The sequence below is a fragment of the Anomalospiza imberbis genome, chromosome Z (assembly GCF_031753505.1).
Source record: "Anomalospiza imberbis isolate Cuckoo-Finch-1a 21T00152 chromosome Z, ASM3175350v1, whole genome shotgun sequence".
Lineage (NCBI taxonomy): Eukaryota > Metazoa > Chordata > Aves > Passeriformes > Viduidae > Anomalospiza > Anomalospiza imberbis.
The window spans coordinates 60,833,596-60,848,558 of record NC_089721.1 but is presented as its reverse complement, the minus strand read 5'-3'; the positions used below and the strand labels follow the sequence as shown (position 1 = coordinate 60,848,558).

Genomic DNA, 14,963 nt, shown 5'->3' with positions numbered 1-14,963 from the left:
AGGACAATATTTTTTTTTTTTAATACATTAATGTCAAAAGGAGATGCAAGGATAATCTCCATTCTCTGTTAGATGCAGGAGGGAATTTAGTAACTAAAGATGAGGAAAAGGCAGAGATGCTTAACACCTTCTTTGCCTCAGGTTGCAGCAGAAAGACAAGTTGTCCTCCTGGGCTGGTAGGTGGGGATAGGGAGCAGAATTGTCCCCATGTAATCCAGGAGGGAACAGTCAGAGATCTGCTGAGCCACTTAGATGCTCACAAGTCTGTGGGCCCAGATGGGCCATCCCAGGGTGATGAGGGAGCTGGCAGATGAGCTTCTGAAGCCGCTCTCCATCATTTACCAGCAGTCCTGGCTCACTGGGGAGCTCCCAGGTGATTGGAAGCTGGCCAATGTGATGCCCATCCACAGAAAGGGCAGGAAGGAAGATCTAGGACACTACAGACCTGTCAGCCTGACATCAGTGCCTGGCAGGATTATGGCACAGATCATCTTGAGTGTTGTCACATGGCACCTACAGGATGGCCCAGGGCTCAGATGCAGCCAGCATGGATTTAGGAGGGGCAGGTCCTGCCTGAACAAACTGATCTCCTTTTATAACCAGGTAACCCACCTGATGGATGAGGGGAAGGCTGTGGATGTTGTCTACCTGACCTTCAGCAATGCCTTTGACACCATCTCCCCATAGGACACTCCTGGAAAAGCTGGCAGCCCACGGCTTGGACAGGAGCACTCTTTGCTGGGTTAGAAACTGGCTGCATAGCCAGGCACAGAGAGTGGAAGTGAATTGTGTCACATCCACTTGGTGGGCATTCACCAGTGGAGCCCCCCAGGGCTCAGCGCTGGGCCCAGTCCTGCTGAATACCTTTATTAATAGTCTGAGTGGACTGAGTCCACCATCAGCAAACCTAGATGACACCAAATTGGATGAAAGTATTGATCTATTAGAGGGTAGGAAGGCTCTGCAGAGGGACCTGGACAGGCTGGGTAGATGGGCTAAGTCCAGTGATATGAGGTTTAACAAGTCCAGGTGCCGGGTCCTTCCCTTGAGTCACAACAACCCTCTGCAGCACCACAGGCTGGGGACAGAGTGGCTGGGCAGTGCCCAGGCAGAAAGGGACCTGAGGGTGCTCGTCAGCAGGTGATTGAACATGAGCCAGCAGTATGGCCTGGTGGCCAAGAGGGCCAACAGCATCCTGGCCTGTATCAGGAATGGTGTGGCCAGCAGGATCAGGGCAGTGATTCTTCCCCTGTACTCAGCACTGGTGAGGCCACACCTTGAGTGCTGTGTCCAGTTCTGGGCCCCTCAGTTTAGGGAGAATGTTGAGATGCTTGAATGTGTCTAGAGGAGAGCAACAAGGCTGGTGAATGGTCCAGGACACAAGCCCTATGAGGTAACTGGGGTTGTTTAGCCTGGAAAAAAGGAGGCTCAGGGAAGACCTTACCACTCTCTACAGTTGCAGCCAGTGGGGGTCAGTCTCTTCTCCCCAGCAACAGCTGACAAAATGAGAGGATGCAGTCTTAAGCTGTGCCAGGGGAAGATAAGGTTAGATGTCAGGAAAATACTCTTCACTGAAAGAGTGATTGGGCACTGGAACCATCTGCCTTGGTGGGTGGTGAAGTCATCATCCCTGGACATGTTTAAAAGAAGGCTGGACATGGCACTCAGTGCCATGGTTTAATTGATAAGGTGGTATTAGCTCATATGTTGGACTTGATGACCTCAAAGGTCTTTTCCAACCTAGTTCATTCTGTGATTCTGTAATTCTCCTTGAGTATCCTTCTCTTTTCCTTTTGTTATCCCTTTATCTTTGGCTCTATCATTTGCCTCTTCTCCTTTTTTTTCCTCACATTTGCCCTTCCACAGGCTTGCCACACGCTTTTCCTCTCTCTGTGTCCTTTACCCATGTGTGGTGCACCTTGTGCCTGTCTGTCTCAACAGCCTCCCTCTCACATGCATCCTCCTCACTCTCATGTGTTTCCTCTCTCACATGGATTCTGCCTGTCATGCTTACATTATCTCTCATATGTGCTTTTCCTTGCTTGCTGTTATCATTCTCTGGCACTCCCCTCTGTCACGTGTATTACTATTCTTCATTTCTATGTCTTTCTCCCTCTCTTGCATGCTTTCTGTCTCACAAAATTACCCTTCCTCTTTGCACTAAAAATGCCACTTGTGCTTTCTGTCTTGTCTAATGTCATTGTTCCCTCTCCTTGCTGTCACTATCCCTTTGTCTTGCTCCCTCTCTTTTTCTCTAGCCTTCCCTCTCTCCTCATTCCCTCTTTCTTATTGTCCTCAATTCCCCCTTACCTCTTTCTCCAACTCCCACCCTCTCTGTCACTTGCCTCATCTTTCTCACACACTTTCTTAGCAGTATATTATTTGCTTCCCTCTCACGTGCCCTGCCTCTCTCTATCATGTGCTTCCCCTGAACTTTTCATGGTTTACATGGATGTCATGTTCTGCTCATCTCGCACTTTCTCACATCCCTTCCCCATCTTCACCTCATCCATATTCCCTGTCACACACATCTTCCCTCATGCTGTCATTCAGTTTTATTGGCTGTCTGGCATGTGGTTTTTGTCTTGGACATGCAGTTTGTGCTCACTCTCTAATGCTTTGCTTCTCTTGCATACATTTTCTTTCCCTTGTGCTGTACTGTTTCCTTTGTTATCTTGTGTCAGGTCTTTCTCACTAACCTCCTGTCTCACGCTTTCCCACCTTTCTCACATTATTCCTCTTTGATTTCCCTCTTGCTTATGCTTCCAGCCTCTGGAAGCATAATGCTTTTCCCCTCTAGCTTGCTTCCTCCCTCTGTATTGCTCTCTGTCCTTGTCCCACTTCCTGCCCTTCACACTTCTTCTAGCTTTATTTACATCTCTCACAGTATGTTTCCCTCTGTCATATGCCCTTACTGCTGTCATTGATGTTCACGTCCTGTTTCTTGAGTGTGCATTTTCTCTCTCTTGGATGCACTTTGACCCCTTCTCTTGCTTTCTGTCTCTCGCTTGCATGCCTTCACTCATTTGTGTGTGTGATCTTCCTCTTGCACACCCTTGCCCTCTGTCCCTTTGTTCTTATGCTGCCCCCCTTTCTTGCATTGTTGTACAAGGCACACAGTTCTCCTCTCCTGTGCCTCTCTTATTCCTGCTGTTAATTTCCTGTGCTCCTTTCCTCTCTCTCATGGTGCCCCTTTTCATCTATTATCTCTTTTGCTTTCCCTTCTCCCTTCTTTCTCTTGTTTTCCTTCCCTCTTGTGCATGATTTCTTGTTTTTCTCAGTATTTCTCACACTCTTCCCTCTATCATGATCTCTCACTTTGCCACCTTGTAGTTTTCTCCCTTGCATGCTTCATGTCATTCACTTGCACTTTAGCCCCACCACATGCTGTCACTCTTGGTTGTACTTGGTTGTACTGAGTGTCTCTCACTCAGTAGCACTCCTCTCACTGTCTATTTGCTAGTTCCCTCTCTCTTCACATTTCTCTCCTCCATAATTTAATTCATCTTGCTGCCCCCTCACTTTCCCTCCAAAATTCACCCTAACACCCCCCCTCTTGCTTCCTTCTTGCCTCTCACACACCTTGACGCTCACTGGCATACACAGGTTCTGTCACTCCTACATGCTCCTTCCCCATCAGTCTGTCTCTCCTGGGGTCTTTCCCTCTCCCTTGCACTCCCTTCATCCCTCTCTGGACATCCCTTCCCTCCCACCCACTGTACCTTTGGCTCCCCCATCAGATGTCTTTCACCTTCTTATCCTCTTTTACTTTTTCATACACTTCCCTCTATCACTTTCTTGCTTGCTTTCTCACACTTGCCTCACAGGGCTTCCCTTTCTACCATGCTTGTCTTGGCTCCTGCTCTTCTGCATATACACTTCCCTATCCCTGTGGCACTTCTTACATTTTTTTTCCTTTTCTTGTGGGTTGTCTCACATATTTTGTTTCTATTTTTTACTTCATTGTCTTTAATGCTTTCTCTTAACCACATTTAGTTTCAGTTGAACACTATCCCAGTCTCTCTTGCTTGTACTTTTCTAATTTCATGCATACTGCCTTTTTCTTACCCATGCCTTCACTTGCTCTTTCACTTCTCCTCTTCTCTTTTGCTCATGCTTTCTGTCTCACTTTCACACATTCCATCCCTCTTTCACACATTCCCTGTTTTTTATGCTTTCCTTTTAGTTAATGCTTTCAATTCCTAGAATTCTCTCTTATGCATTTACTTTGTTGCATGTGGTTTTCCTTTGGTCTGTTGCAGTTTTCCTTGCTTGCCCTTGTACGCTTTTCTCCCTTGTGTATGCTTCTCCACCCTCTATGCCTCATACTCTATCACTGATTTCCTCATCTTTCAAGTTTCTACTTCCTTGCATGCATGCTTTCCTTCTCTCTGTATAGTGTGTCACCCTTTTTCTGCATGTATTTTTCCTCTCTGGTACACTTTCCCCATCTCACAGTCTTACACTTCCTCTCTATTGCTTTTACTTTCCCTCTGTTGGGCACACTTTCCCTCCCTTAGCAGCCATTTTCCTCCCTTCCTGTGCTGACTTGGAAACTTTCCAATTCATTTGTGTACTTTCCTGTTCTGTCACATGCTTGTGATTCCACATGTGTATTCCTAATAAAATTATCTTCTATGTAAATTCTCTCTCATTTTCCCCTGCCTTTCCCCTCTCTGACACTTTTTCATTCTTTCTGTTGCACCCTTCCTCTCTCTTGTGTACACACTCTCTCATTTTCTCTCTGGCTTCCCCATATGCTCACACCTACAGGCACATTCAGTGTGTGTCCCTGGTATACTTCCCCTCCTTTTCCCTGTTGTTTTTCATCTTTCTCTCATACTTCTCATATTCCTCTCATGTACTTTCTCTTCCTCAATTTCTTGCTCTATCATGTGCATTCCCTCTCTGATGGGCTCTTTCACTTTCCCATACACACTTTACCTCTTGTTTGCTCTCGTGTCCCTTGTCTCTACTGTGAATATTTATCACTTTTACACACTCTTGATCCCTCTCAATCAGTATATGTTCCCCTCTTGTGCCTTCCTTTCTTCCTTCCTTCCTGGAGTCCTTCCTTCCTTCCTGGAGTTCTTCCTACCTCCCCCCCCTACTCAAAGTGCAAATTACCAAAGTGCAAATCTGCAATCTTCTGAAACTTGTGTCTGTTTACATTTTCTGTCTCAGAGCCATTACAGTTATGGTATCGTCAAAATCAGGGCATGAAAAATCCTGTGCTGATTTGCCTGTCTTCTCAACTAGGGTCCAAAGAGGAGGAGGGTCTGCAGCTACTAATCAGAGTATCTTCATAAAAAATCAGATTGGTCTTGCAATTTCTTACTTCCTAAGATGAAACAATTTTTGTTCACTGTTCCTTTTAATGGTATTAGCAGTGTCTCATCCTTTGCAGAGGTCTTAGGATATAGATTTACAGATCATGCTGTAATCCTTTTTTTTTCCAGAGAAAGTATATGGGGGCTGTGCAGACTTTATCCTAATGCTGAGTATCGCTCTTAAAAGTAATTTGCACAAAGCTGAATTACTAAGAAGTCCATCACTCCTATAAACTTGCCAAAGTAAAAAGTCTATATGACACTTGGGCTTAGTGAGAGTATTCCTGTGTAGTCCCAGAAGACATCCCATTGCACCACAAAAAATAGTCTCTGCAGAAGAATATGCTGTGCATTGTGCTAGAAAAAGCTGTGAAGAAAGTTGGGAGCAATATTTTGATACGGTGCATGAACGCACAGTTCACCGAAGAAATTATTCCATCACTCCTTTCTCTTCAGTACTTTGCATATTCCTTCCTCTTTATTCTGAAATAGATTGGAGCATAGTACCAACTTGGTTTGCTCTCTTAAATTAGCAAGAGCTGTGTGATGATGCTAGACTCTGAGTGGTTTATGCTGCTGCTCAAGCAGAAGCAGAGTCATTCAGAAGAACACTACTGGAAAGAGAGGGTCATATTTGTAGATCTTTGCTTATGTACCTCTTTATTGTACCTCTTCACCTCTGTACCTCTTAATACCTCTTTATTGTAGCAATGTTTCTAGATGTAACCTGTACTTTTGCTCGTGTTGGCCTTGTCCTACTATTCTTACAAGTTTTTTCCTTTTCCACCATTAGTTTTCTGTTCTCCTCTGTTCCATGGCCAACGCAACTGTTTGGTTCTGGTAGCTGTGGATAGGACTGTGCATGACATACTGTCATTCTGCATTTATCTAGGATTTTTCTATCTTCTTTTCTCACACCTTTTCTTGAAGTTAACAAATTCTTCTTGAATGCCTGTGTTACTGGGATGGCAAGAGTAATTTGAGGAGAGAGCTGTTATTTTATTTAAGTCACAAGTTTAAAAATAGTTACTGTAGTGAAAAAATACAAGAAAGAATTGACTCTGCCCTCAGTGCAGAAGAGTGAGCATTGCTTCACAGAACCACAGAACACCCCAGATAGGAGATGCCCTTAAAAGATCATCTGGTTCAGCCTTTTCTGGGAAGAGGAGCCTCCATGAAATCATCTAGCATGCTGTCTAGTCTTGTCTTGAAAATTTGCAGTGATGGGGACTCTACCAGATCCCTGGTAAGATTGTATCTGTGATTGATTGTTCTCACTATAGATCATGTCTTTTTTATACTGAGAGGAAACCTCTCCCAGTGCTACTTGTACCCATTGCCCTATATTTTCTCCATGTACCACCTGGTGAGGAGAGCACCTCCATCCTTTGTTGCCATCTTGAAATAATTAATTATTGGAATGCTGCGATGAAGTCTGCCTGAGCCTTCTTCTTGAAGAAGAGACTTAACTTCTACTGTCATATGTTGTAGAGCTCTTTCATGCTCTCCAGTCCTTCTTTAGAGCCCCTCCAGTCTGTCCATGTCTTTTTGGAAGGATGGAGAACCAGAACTGAACATAGTACTACAGGTATGGCCTGACAAGCACTCAGTAGAGTTGGGATAATCACATCTTTCCCTGCTAGCAATGCCCCTGAGAATGCAGCCCAGGACATGATTTAACTGTTGCTGCAGCACTACTCTGCTGACTCATGTTTAGCTAATGGTCCCCCAGTACCCCCAGATCCCTTTCAGCAGCACTGTTTCCCAGCCACATGCATCCTAGCCGTAACCTGGGTGCAGGACTTTGCACTTGTCTTTGTTAAATTTCATATAGGTCTTAATAGCCTGACCAGATCTCTCTGTAAGACAGCTCTCCCTTCTACTGTGTCCACCTCAATGCCCAGTTTTGTGCCAACAGCACATTAGTGAAGGTGCTTTCAATCCTACCATCTAGACTATTTATGAAAATATTGAACAGTTTGGGGCTCAATGACATTCACTATGGGACCCTACTTGTGACTGGCTGCCACACTGAGTAAAAATCACAGATCACCACCCATCTGGCCTTGCTGGCCAGTTTCCTCTCCATACTTAAATAAATTGTGCTTTACCTTTCTAGAAATGCCTTGTGTCACTGTCGATGTGTCGTGCTAGACTGGTATATTTTAATGTGTTACACTTGAATTTAATTGAATAACTTGGACACTAAGAGTCTGTGTTAAATTTCTTCAGATCCCATCTGTCAGTAACAATTGTTGGATGCAATTTTTCTTCACACCTTTAGATAAGGTCATGAAGAATAACTGTTCGTTTACAAAGATGAGCAGGAAAGCCTGCAGATGCACCTTAACAGAAAATCAACCTATAAATTTCCTTGTTATTTCTTGCATGTATGACGGCAGTGTAAAATGCTTCAGGTTTTTTTTCCTACTGGAGACCTTATGAACTGTTCAGTGAATTTTTGAAGAATAGTCACAGAAAACTGACTGATGCTGGGCTTTGAAATAGCTTATGTTCTGTGTTTTGCTTGTTAAGATGGTTTGGTTATACCTTGCTGCAATAAAATCTGAGACAGTGTCAACAGGAATAGGCTGGTTTGGTTTAGAGGGTTTTTTTGGTTTGGTTTGGTGTGTTTTTGAGTTTTTTTTTGTTTTGTTTGTTTTGGTTTTTGGGGGGTTATTTTGTGTATGTGTCTTTGTTTTGGGTCCTTTGTGTGTGTGTGGGTTGTTGTTTTTTTTTTTTTCCTTTTTTTTTTTTCTTATTTTGCTGACATGAAGCTCACAGCACAACTGATTATGCCAGCAGTGAGAACAGGGAAAAACATTGATACAATTCTAGTTTTTGTATTCTTGATGCTGAAATTAAGAGAATTGAAGTTTCAAGTCCTAATAGCATTTTACAGCTAAGTCTTTGTGAGAACCTTCTGAACCCTGTACTACAGTCCACATGCGCTACAGTCCCCTGTAACTTACTGCCACAGACACGACCTTGCTCAGGTAGTTGTACCTTCTCTGCCTTTCTTACTGGGAAAAAGAATGCAGAGTGCAGAGAAAAACTAGTCATTCCCTAGTTCCATCCTTTCCAAGGCAGCAGAATACACTTTACAGCCCTTTTGTCTTGCTGGCAACCACCATTTTTGATATCTATCTATTGATAGGGTGTGGTGACAAAAATTGTAACTTCATAGGATTTAAAATGTTGTTCTGATTGGTAGTTTCTACCAGAGTTAATAATGTAAATTTCCAGAGGACTCTTGGTTCCCTTGGAACTGCTAAAAATATAAAGTGTTTTTCCATGACAATGCAGGATTGTGTTCTATAATCTAAAATAGTATTGTAAAATTATACTGAGTGAGAATAGGACGTGGGAGAGATGTAGCAAATTTCTTCTTGCTGCTGAACCGATTGATACTTGCTTAGATCAGAGAAATTTCTTACACATTGCAGATACTCTTAAGATGTTGGAGAAATTTGGAGTGCTACACAGTTTGTTTCTGAGTGCAACTCTTCTTTAGTATATCTGGGGCAGATGAGCAAAATGCCAAGTCTTTTTCAGAGGACACTAAACAGGGATATCATTGAAACTGTAGAATGTCTAGAAAGAGAAGCACCACTTAATACTGTAGAAGATGTTAAAACAGTAAAAACTGCATTCAAACAGGCAAATTCAGTATCTCCAGTAGAAGATAACTTAAACAGTGATGTTTAGCTAGAAAAGTGGGGTGGGGGTGGAAGGGCAGAAACGCTGGAGGGTAACTCGCATTGAAAGGATTCAGCACATTCTTACTGAAACCCTCTAGAATGACCCTACTCTTCCTAGAAGAGCGACAATACAAGGGTATTCCACCCTTATATGCTTACATATTTCTAAACTGTTTATTTGGTATGGTGTGTTGGAAAAAGGGTTGGAACACTGTAAACACTGTAAAGTGTATTTTAAAATTCCTTGTGGATGCATTTTAGGGCTGTCTATGGAGATTTTTTTTCTTGATTTTTAAGCTACAAAACTTGTTGTCACCCACTGCCAAGTATTCTATATAACTAGGAGACATGTTTTCACAATAAAATAGTGGTTTGGTTTTTTTGTTTTGTGGTGGGGTTTTTTTTGGTTTTATTTTTGCATCGTAGTTTTTTCATTTTGCAAGCCTTGAATTACTCAGTGGCACCTTAGAGATGGATTAAGAGGTGAAAAATTTGTTGGTTAAACATTTACTATTAGGGTATAGGATATCCAAAGAAGTGGTAAACCTATTAATATAACAGTTTCTTGGGCATATTTTACTATGTATTGAATATTTTCCATTAAAAGAGACAATTTGTGCTGAAAGCTGGTATGTTTTCTAGACCATACTTAATGTTTGCATTCTAATTACAGCATGTTTAGTGATTTTAATCTGTAGTATTCATTGCTTCAGAACTCTCCAAAAACATTGTTTTTCCTGGATCTTACATGAAGTTTGAATATGCTTTGTCATCTGTAACACATATGGATCTCTCTTTAAGGTCCCCATAAGCTAACTTCCTACATTAGCTTATTAGAAGCTGAGTATTCCTCTTTGTTAGTCCTGCATTGTGCAGAGGTCTTAATAGTGGGCTTTTTTTGTCAGAACATGGAGGTAGTTTATATCTGTCTGTGCTCTTCTCCTTTAAATAATGAAAGGTATTAATTGCTGAAGAGACCATTCAGTGTGGATTAGTTACAGATTGATACTTTAGATATGTCCTGTAGTCTTCCATTACTTTAATTGAAACAGCAGTGAGAATTTGCAAGGTTATTCATTACTGGCTGGTCCAGATCATAAACATGAGGATACATGAGTGGCATCCCACAGCCAGCTTTCTCTGTTCCTCTGGTGAATTCATTTGGAGTAACTCAGAAACTAGTGGAGCCAGCTGGATTGTCATGATTATGTTATCAGTAGCTGCCTGATCCCTGGACGCTGCTTTCCTTGTGGCCTGAAGATGCTGTGTGCACTGTGTCTGTATGAGGAGAAGGAGCACACAAAGGCATTACTATTAACTGTTCAAATTTTGTCTCTGGCTCAAGTAAGAAGAATGATGATGTGCTTGAAGAGCTAAGTTGTTGCCTTATCTGGCCAAGTAGGTCTAACTGCTCGGTCATTCCAGTGCTCTGTCTGCAGTGATCCATTTGTGAATTCTTTCACCAGCTCTGAGATAAACCCAATTATTCTGCTGTTGAATCCCACTTACAGTTTCACTTTGTGGATACAGTGTGCTTTTGCTGCTTTATCTAAATTGCACCACTGCATTGTACAGTGAAACTTGTCCTAGTTTTCCCTCTGAAGGTATGTGTCTGTGTTATCTTAAGAGGTGAAGTGAGTGCTGAGAGCTTTTATAAGTAGAGGTATCCTATAAGTAGAAAACAGCTATTTTTATGATACCAGAATACAGAAAGAATTGTATCATTGACCTGGGTGTTGTAGATGTCGGCGAACCCAATGGGAAGAATGATGATGTCTGACTTATTTCAGAAGGCTGAATGAATTCTTTATTATAATTATGCTATGATACATTAATATACTATATAAAAGAGGATACTAAAAACTACATGCTACTCTCTTTATCATATCTAACTCCCAGCTCGTGACCCTGTTCTCCAGAGCCCTGACACAGGTGGATCCGATTGGCCATCAGGCCCAAACAATCCACCGTGATCCAACCAGGCATTCGCTCTAGGTAAACAGTTCTCCAAACACATTCCACAAGAGAAAAACAAGGAGCAGAAATAGAAATTGTTTTCTCTTTCACTTCTCTCTGTGCACCTTTATAAAAATCCTGAGAGAGAGAGAGAGAAATGTGCTTGCCACACCTGGGGATTCATTTATATGGTCTATCAAGGGCTTTTTTAACTCTATAAAATGCTTTTTTAAATGCCTGTTTATCTGATTGAAAAACCATTTCCTCTGTTTATTCAGAGGTCATCTGACTATTACAAATACTATTTTTACTACAAATACTGTTTTAACTCATATCAGCATGAAAACAACTAAGACTGAGTGAACTGCACTTTGTTTAATCCTTGTCAACAAAATCAGTTATTAAACATAAAGTTGATTATTTACACAAGCTCACTGAAGACTAAGGTAGTTATGCAGAAACGGGGAGCTAGTTCACTCCCAAGTCTCAGTTTCCTTGGCTAAGAAGCAAGGGAAATAGTTTTCTGTGAACTGAATGTATGTTTTTCAGTCATTCATGCCTGCTGTTCTTGATTTTAAAACTCTGCTTTCATGACCTCTTCTTCCTTCTACTGAAAGCCTTGGGAATTTAGATCTTGACTTCACTAGAAACCAGGGCTGTATTCAAGTTATTTTTATTTAAAGAATAAGAAGTTTAATGGTTTATGTAAAATACTGCATTCTGTAGCTTACTTAGTCATAAGTGAGTAATTAACATCTTGCAGAAGTGCTAGCCATGTTAAATTTTTATTACTTGGAACAAGATTAGAATTAAAAATTGGGAGGAGCAGAACAGATTCTCAAATCAGGATTTCGCTGTAAAACATTTCCACTCTTTGCCAGTGTGTTCTTTTGGGAACTGCTTATGTAAAATATTTTGATGGGGAGAGGAAAATGTTCACTTATTATTCCAGTGAAATAGTTTTTCCTTCCTTTTGTCTGAAGGGGTAAACATCGGAATTTAGTGTGAATTTATCTCTGCAGATGTATTTTGGGGAAATTGGACAGTGGCCAACCCAGCATTGCTTTGAGTTAGTGCCTCAGGAGAGAGAGGACAATCAAAGTGCAGAAAACCTTTTCACTTCCATTTTCATCTGACTCTTGTCACCCACCAAAATGCATCAGTGTGGCGGATATGGACCATGTAGGTTACAAAGGGCAGACATTTCTTCGGATGTAGTGGACCCAGCAGAGCTAAGCAGCTGTGACAGGAATGCAATGGCTCCTATGAGCCTAAGAATATGGTATTCTTTGGAGAATGTTATCTTAGTTAGCTCTGCTAAGTTTTCCAATAGCACAGTTTTTTATGTTGTTTTGTACAGTGTTGCTGGCTGTGGGCAGCAGTGCACTCTGAAAAATTTTATGCTCTTTATAAGAGGGGAGCAGGCTCCATCTGATTGTTTGTTGAACAGGTTAGGAAGCTTTGTGGGGAGTACTGTTGTCCTCTCTTCCTCCTACCATTCAGGTTCTGTGGAACGGCACTGTAAGGCCAACAGGAGACAAAGTGATCTTGAAACTGCTTAATGGAAACTTCGACATTAGAGTAAATTAGAGTAAAATACATTAAAGTACAGAACAATCTAAGTGTGAAGTGAACTACTGGGCGCCTTTATTGCAATGGCAGTTGTTATGCTTACACCTGACATACACATTATAGGATATATAGAGGTGACAAGAACAAATTTTATTGGTTTATCATTGCGTTAACAATCAGTTTTCTAACACAAAGCGGAGGTCTCTGAATACTCCTTGTGTTGTGAAGTAATGCTAAAGAGGAGAGGAACTCCAGTATCTTTTATGCGTTTACCTTAGAATGAACTCGTCTGTTTTTGTTCCCAGGAATTCCGCAGCAGTGGGTCACGGCTGTTTCTGCTACGCTCTAATGCGTTCAATTCCAGTTGCCGTCTACGTTGTTTTGGTGACGGGTCTGCGCTACCACCTGTTCATATGGAGTGTCTTCTCGCCAAAGCTCCTGTACGAGGGAGTGCATGTGCTCATCACAGCTGCTGTCTGCCTGTTCTTCACAGCAATGGATCAGAACCACTCTTACAAAGTGCAAGACTGAAAATAGGTGTGTGGTATGTGGTTCTGCATTGCAATGTCCAGTGTGCCACTGGAATGGAAGAAGGAAAATATCGGCTTTAAATTGTTGTGAAGATTTTGAAGAGTAAATTCTTAAATGAGTTGGGTTTTTTTAGTAAAGATCAGTCTTGTGTTACAATTGAGTTTGCTTTAAAAATGTTGAATTGAAATAAACTGTTTTCTCATGGATACCTTTTGTTCTATAGCTGTCATTATAGCACTTCCCAAATAACTGAAAGGTGATATTACATGTTTTGAATTTAAAAATATACATCTTTATATAAATACAGACCAGTGCCTCATGGGCACAGAAAAAATCTTGTGTGCATACAATTTTTTTTCTTAGACCACAGAATCCTAAAAATGTACAGGATTTCTAGGTGCTGTTCAGATTCTGACTACATGAGCTTCAGGGGGTTTTTGTGTTTGTTTTCTTTCTAGTGGATACATTGAAATTTTTATTGTACAAACATCCTAGGTAAGAGATTTTGTTTGTTTTGCATAGGCAGCAAGCATTTCTGTTTAAAAGCAGCATTTTCTTTTTAAGGTGTGTGCCATCATTATTTGTAATCGATTTCAATCTGCACCTCAGACCCTGAATAAGAAACACTTACTGTCTAACAAAGTAATGAATCTTATGGAGTCCATTCACCTCTAAAATGTTGTTTCTTCTTATCAATGTATAAATGATAAATCAGGTCAGTGCAGCTATGCTGAACATTTCATCATGTTTTCCACACATGGGTAGAGAGCTGTGAGTAGTGAACGGGAAAGCAGCTTAATGGATTAAGTTACCGGAAGAATAAAATGTGTAAAAGGTGTGTTTGCAGCTTGCATCACCATCCCCCTAGTGACCTGTCTAGCCATCTCACTTGAATGTGCTGTAATTAATTTCTAACAATGTTATTTTCCTTGCTTCTGTCAAGAAGATACATGTTAATGACTTTGCAGACTATCAGTATTCATGTGGGGTCTTTTTGCCTCTTAGTTTTGTCCATCTTAGTGGCTAATATGAGTTAGTCTAAATATATTTGAGGTGTATCAGAAGAGAAGCATACAGAGACCTTTTAACTTTTGTTACAAATATGGAACAATAAAGCTTTCAAGACTGATATAGCTGACAGCACAGTCAAAATCAGTGATGAACTTTTTGTCTCATGTTACAGATAATGCAGATTTCAAAATGTAGGCCTTTAGTTTTTATACATTAACAATAGGCCATCTTGATTACTCATAATGAAATATTTTTTCAGCTGTAAAACAACTAAAATTTTCAATACACTGGCAGCATATTGCTCTTTACTTGGAGGACAGAGTACTGGATCTTAATGTCATTTACTGTGACCTGTTGGAAGATTGAAAATTAAATACTTCTAATAAATCACTTTTTCCTGCCAATTATGATTATTTAAAACAGCTTGTATTTGTGAATATGAATCTACCATTTTCACAATTCTCAACATTTTTTTGGTTACCTGCTGGCTAGCAGCCATGTTGGCATTATCAACATATTCTCTTTTTACTTACATCGTTAATTCGTAAGCAATCCTCCCTGAAAGTCATACAGAGTATGTTTATAGAGACATTTGAGTCAGAGAGAAAGGGTGCTAATAAAGAGATGGAAGGGACAGAGCAGAAGTTGCTTCTGATGTGCAGAATCCTAAAACAATCTGGGATGACATTTACAAGGTCTTTTATTCCTTCTGTGTTTTTTTTTTCCCTTCTAGTATATCTCTTTTATCAAATAATGGAATCTAAACTATTGTGTGTGTATTAAGATTGCATTTTTCAGATTACTTAGTTAAATGATCAGTGTCCCCCTTTTCCTCTGAAGTTGAAAGATGTCCAGATTGGAT

General features: G+C 41.0%; 1 protein-coding gene across 5 annotated transcripts in view; it reads left to right on the top strand.

Moving 5' to 3' along the window:
• PIGG (phosphatidylinositol glycan anchor biosynthesis class G (EMM blood group)) overlaps window positions 1–14,491 on the top strand; it is an 80,021-nt gene extending 65,530 nt beyond the window's left edge. For 3 of the 5 annotated variants that reach the window (XM_068176292.1, XM_068176287.1, XM_068176289.1), the window contains one exon: window positions 12,865–13,296. In XM_068176292.1, the coding sequence (XP_068032393.1) occupies window positions 12,865–13,090 (226 nt within the window). In that variant the 3' untranslated portion in view covers window positions 13,091–13,296. Of the gene's footprint in view, window positions 1–12,864; window positions 13,297–13,548 lie in introns of those variants that run through there. The other 2 variants (XM_068176288.1, XR_010994418.1) reach the window with 2 other exon arrangements.
• The last annotated feature ends 472 nt before the right edge of the window (window positions 14,492–14,963 follow it).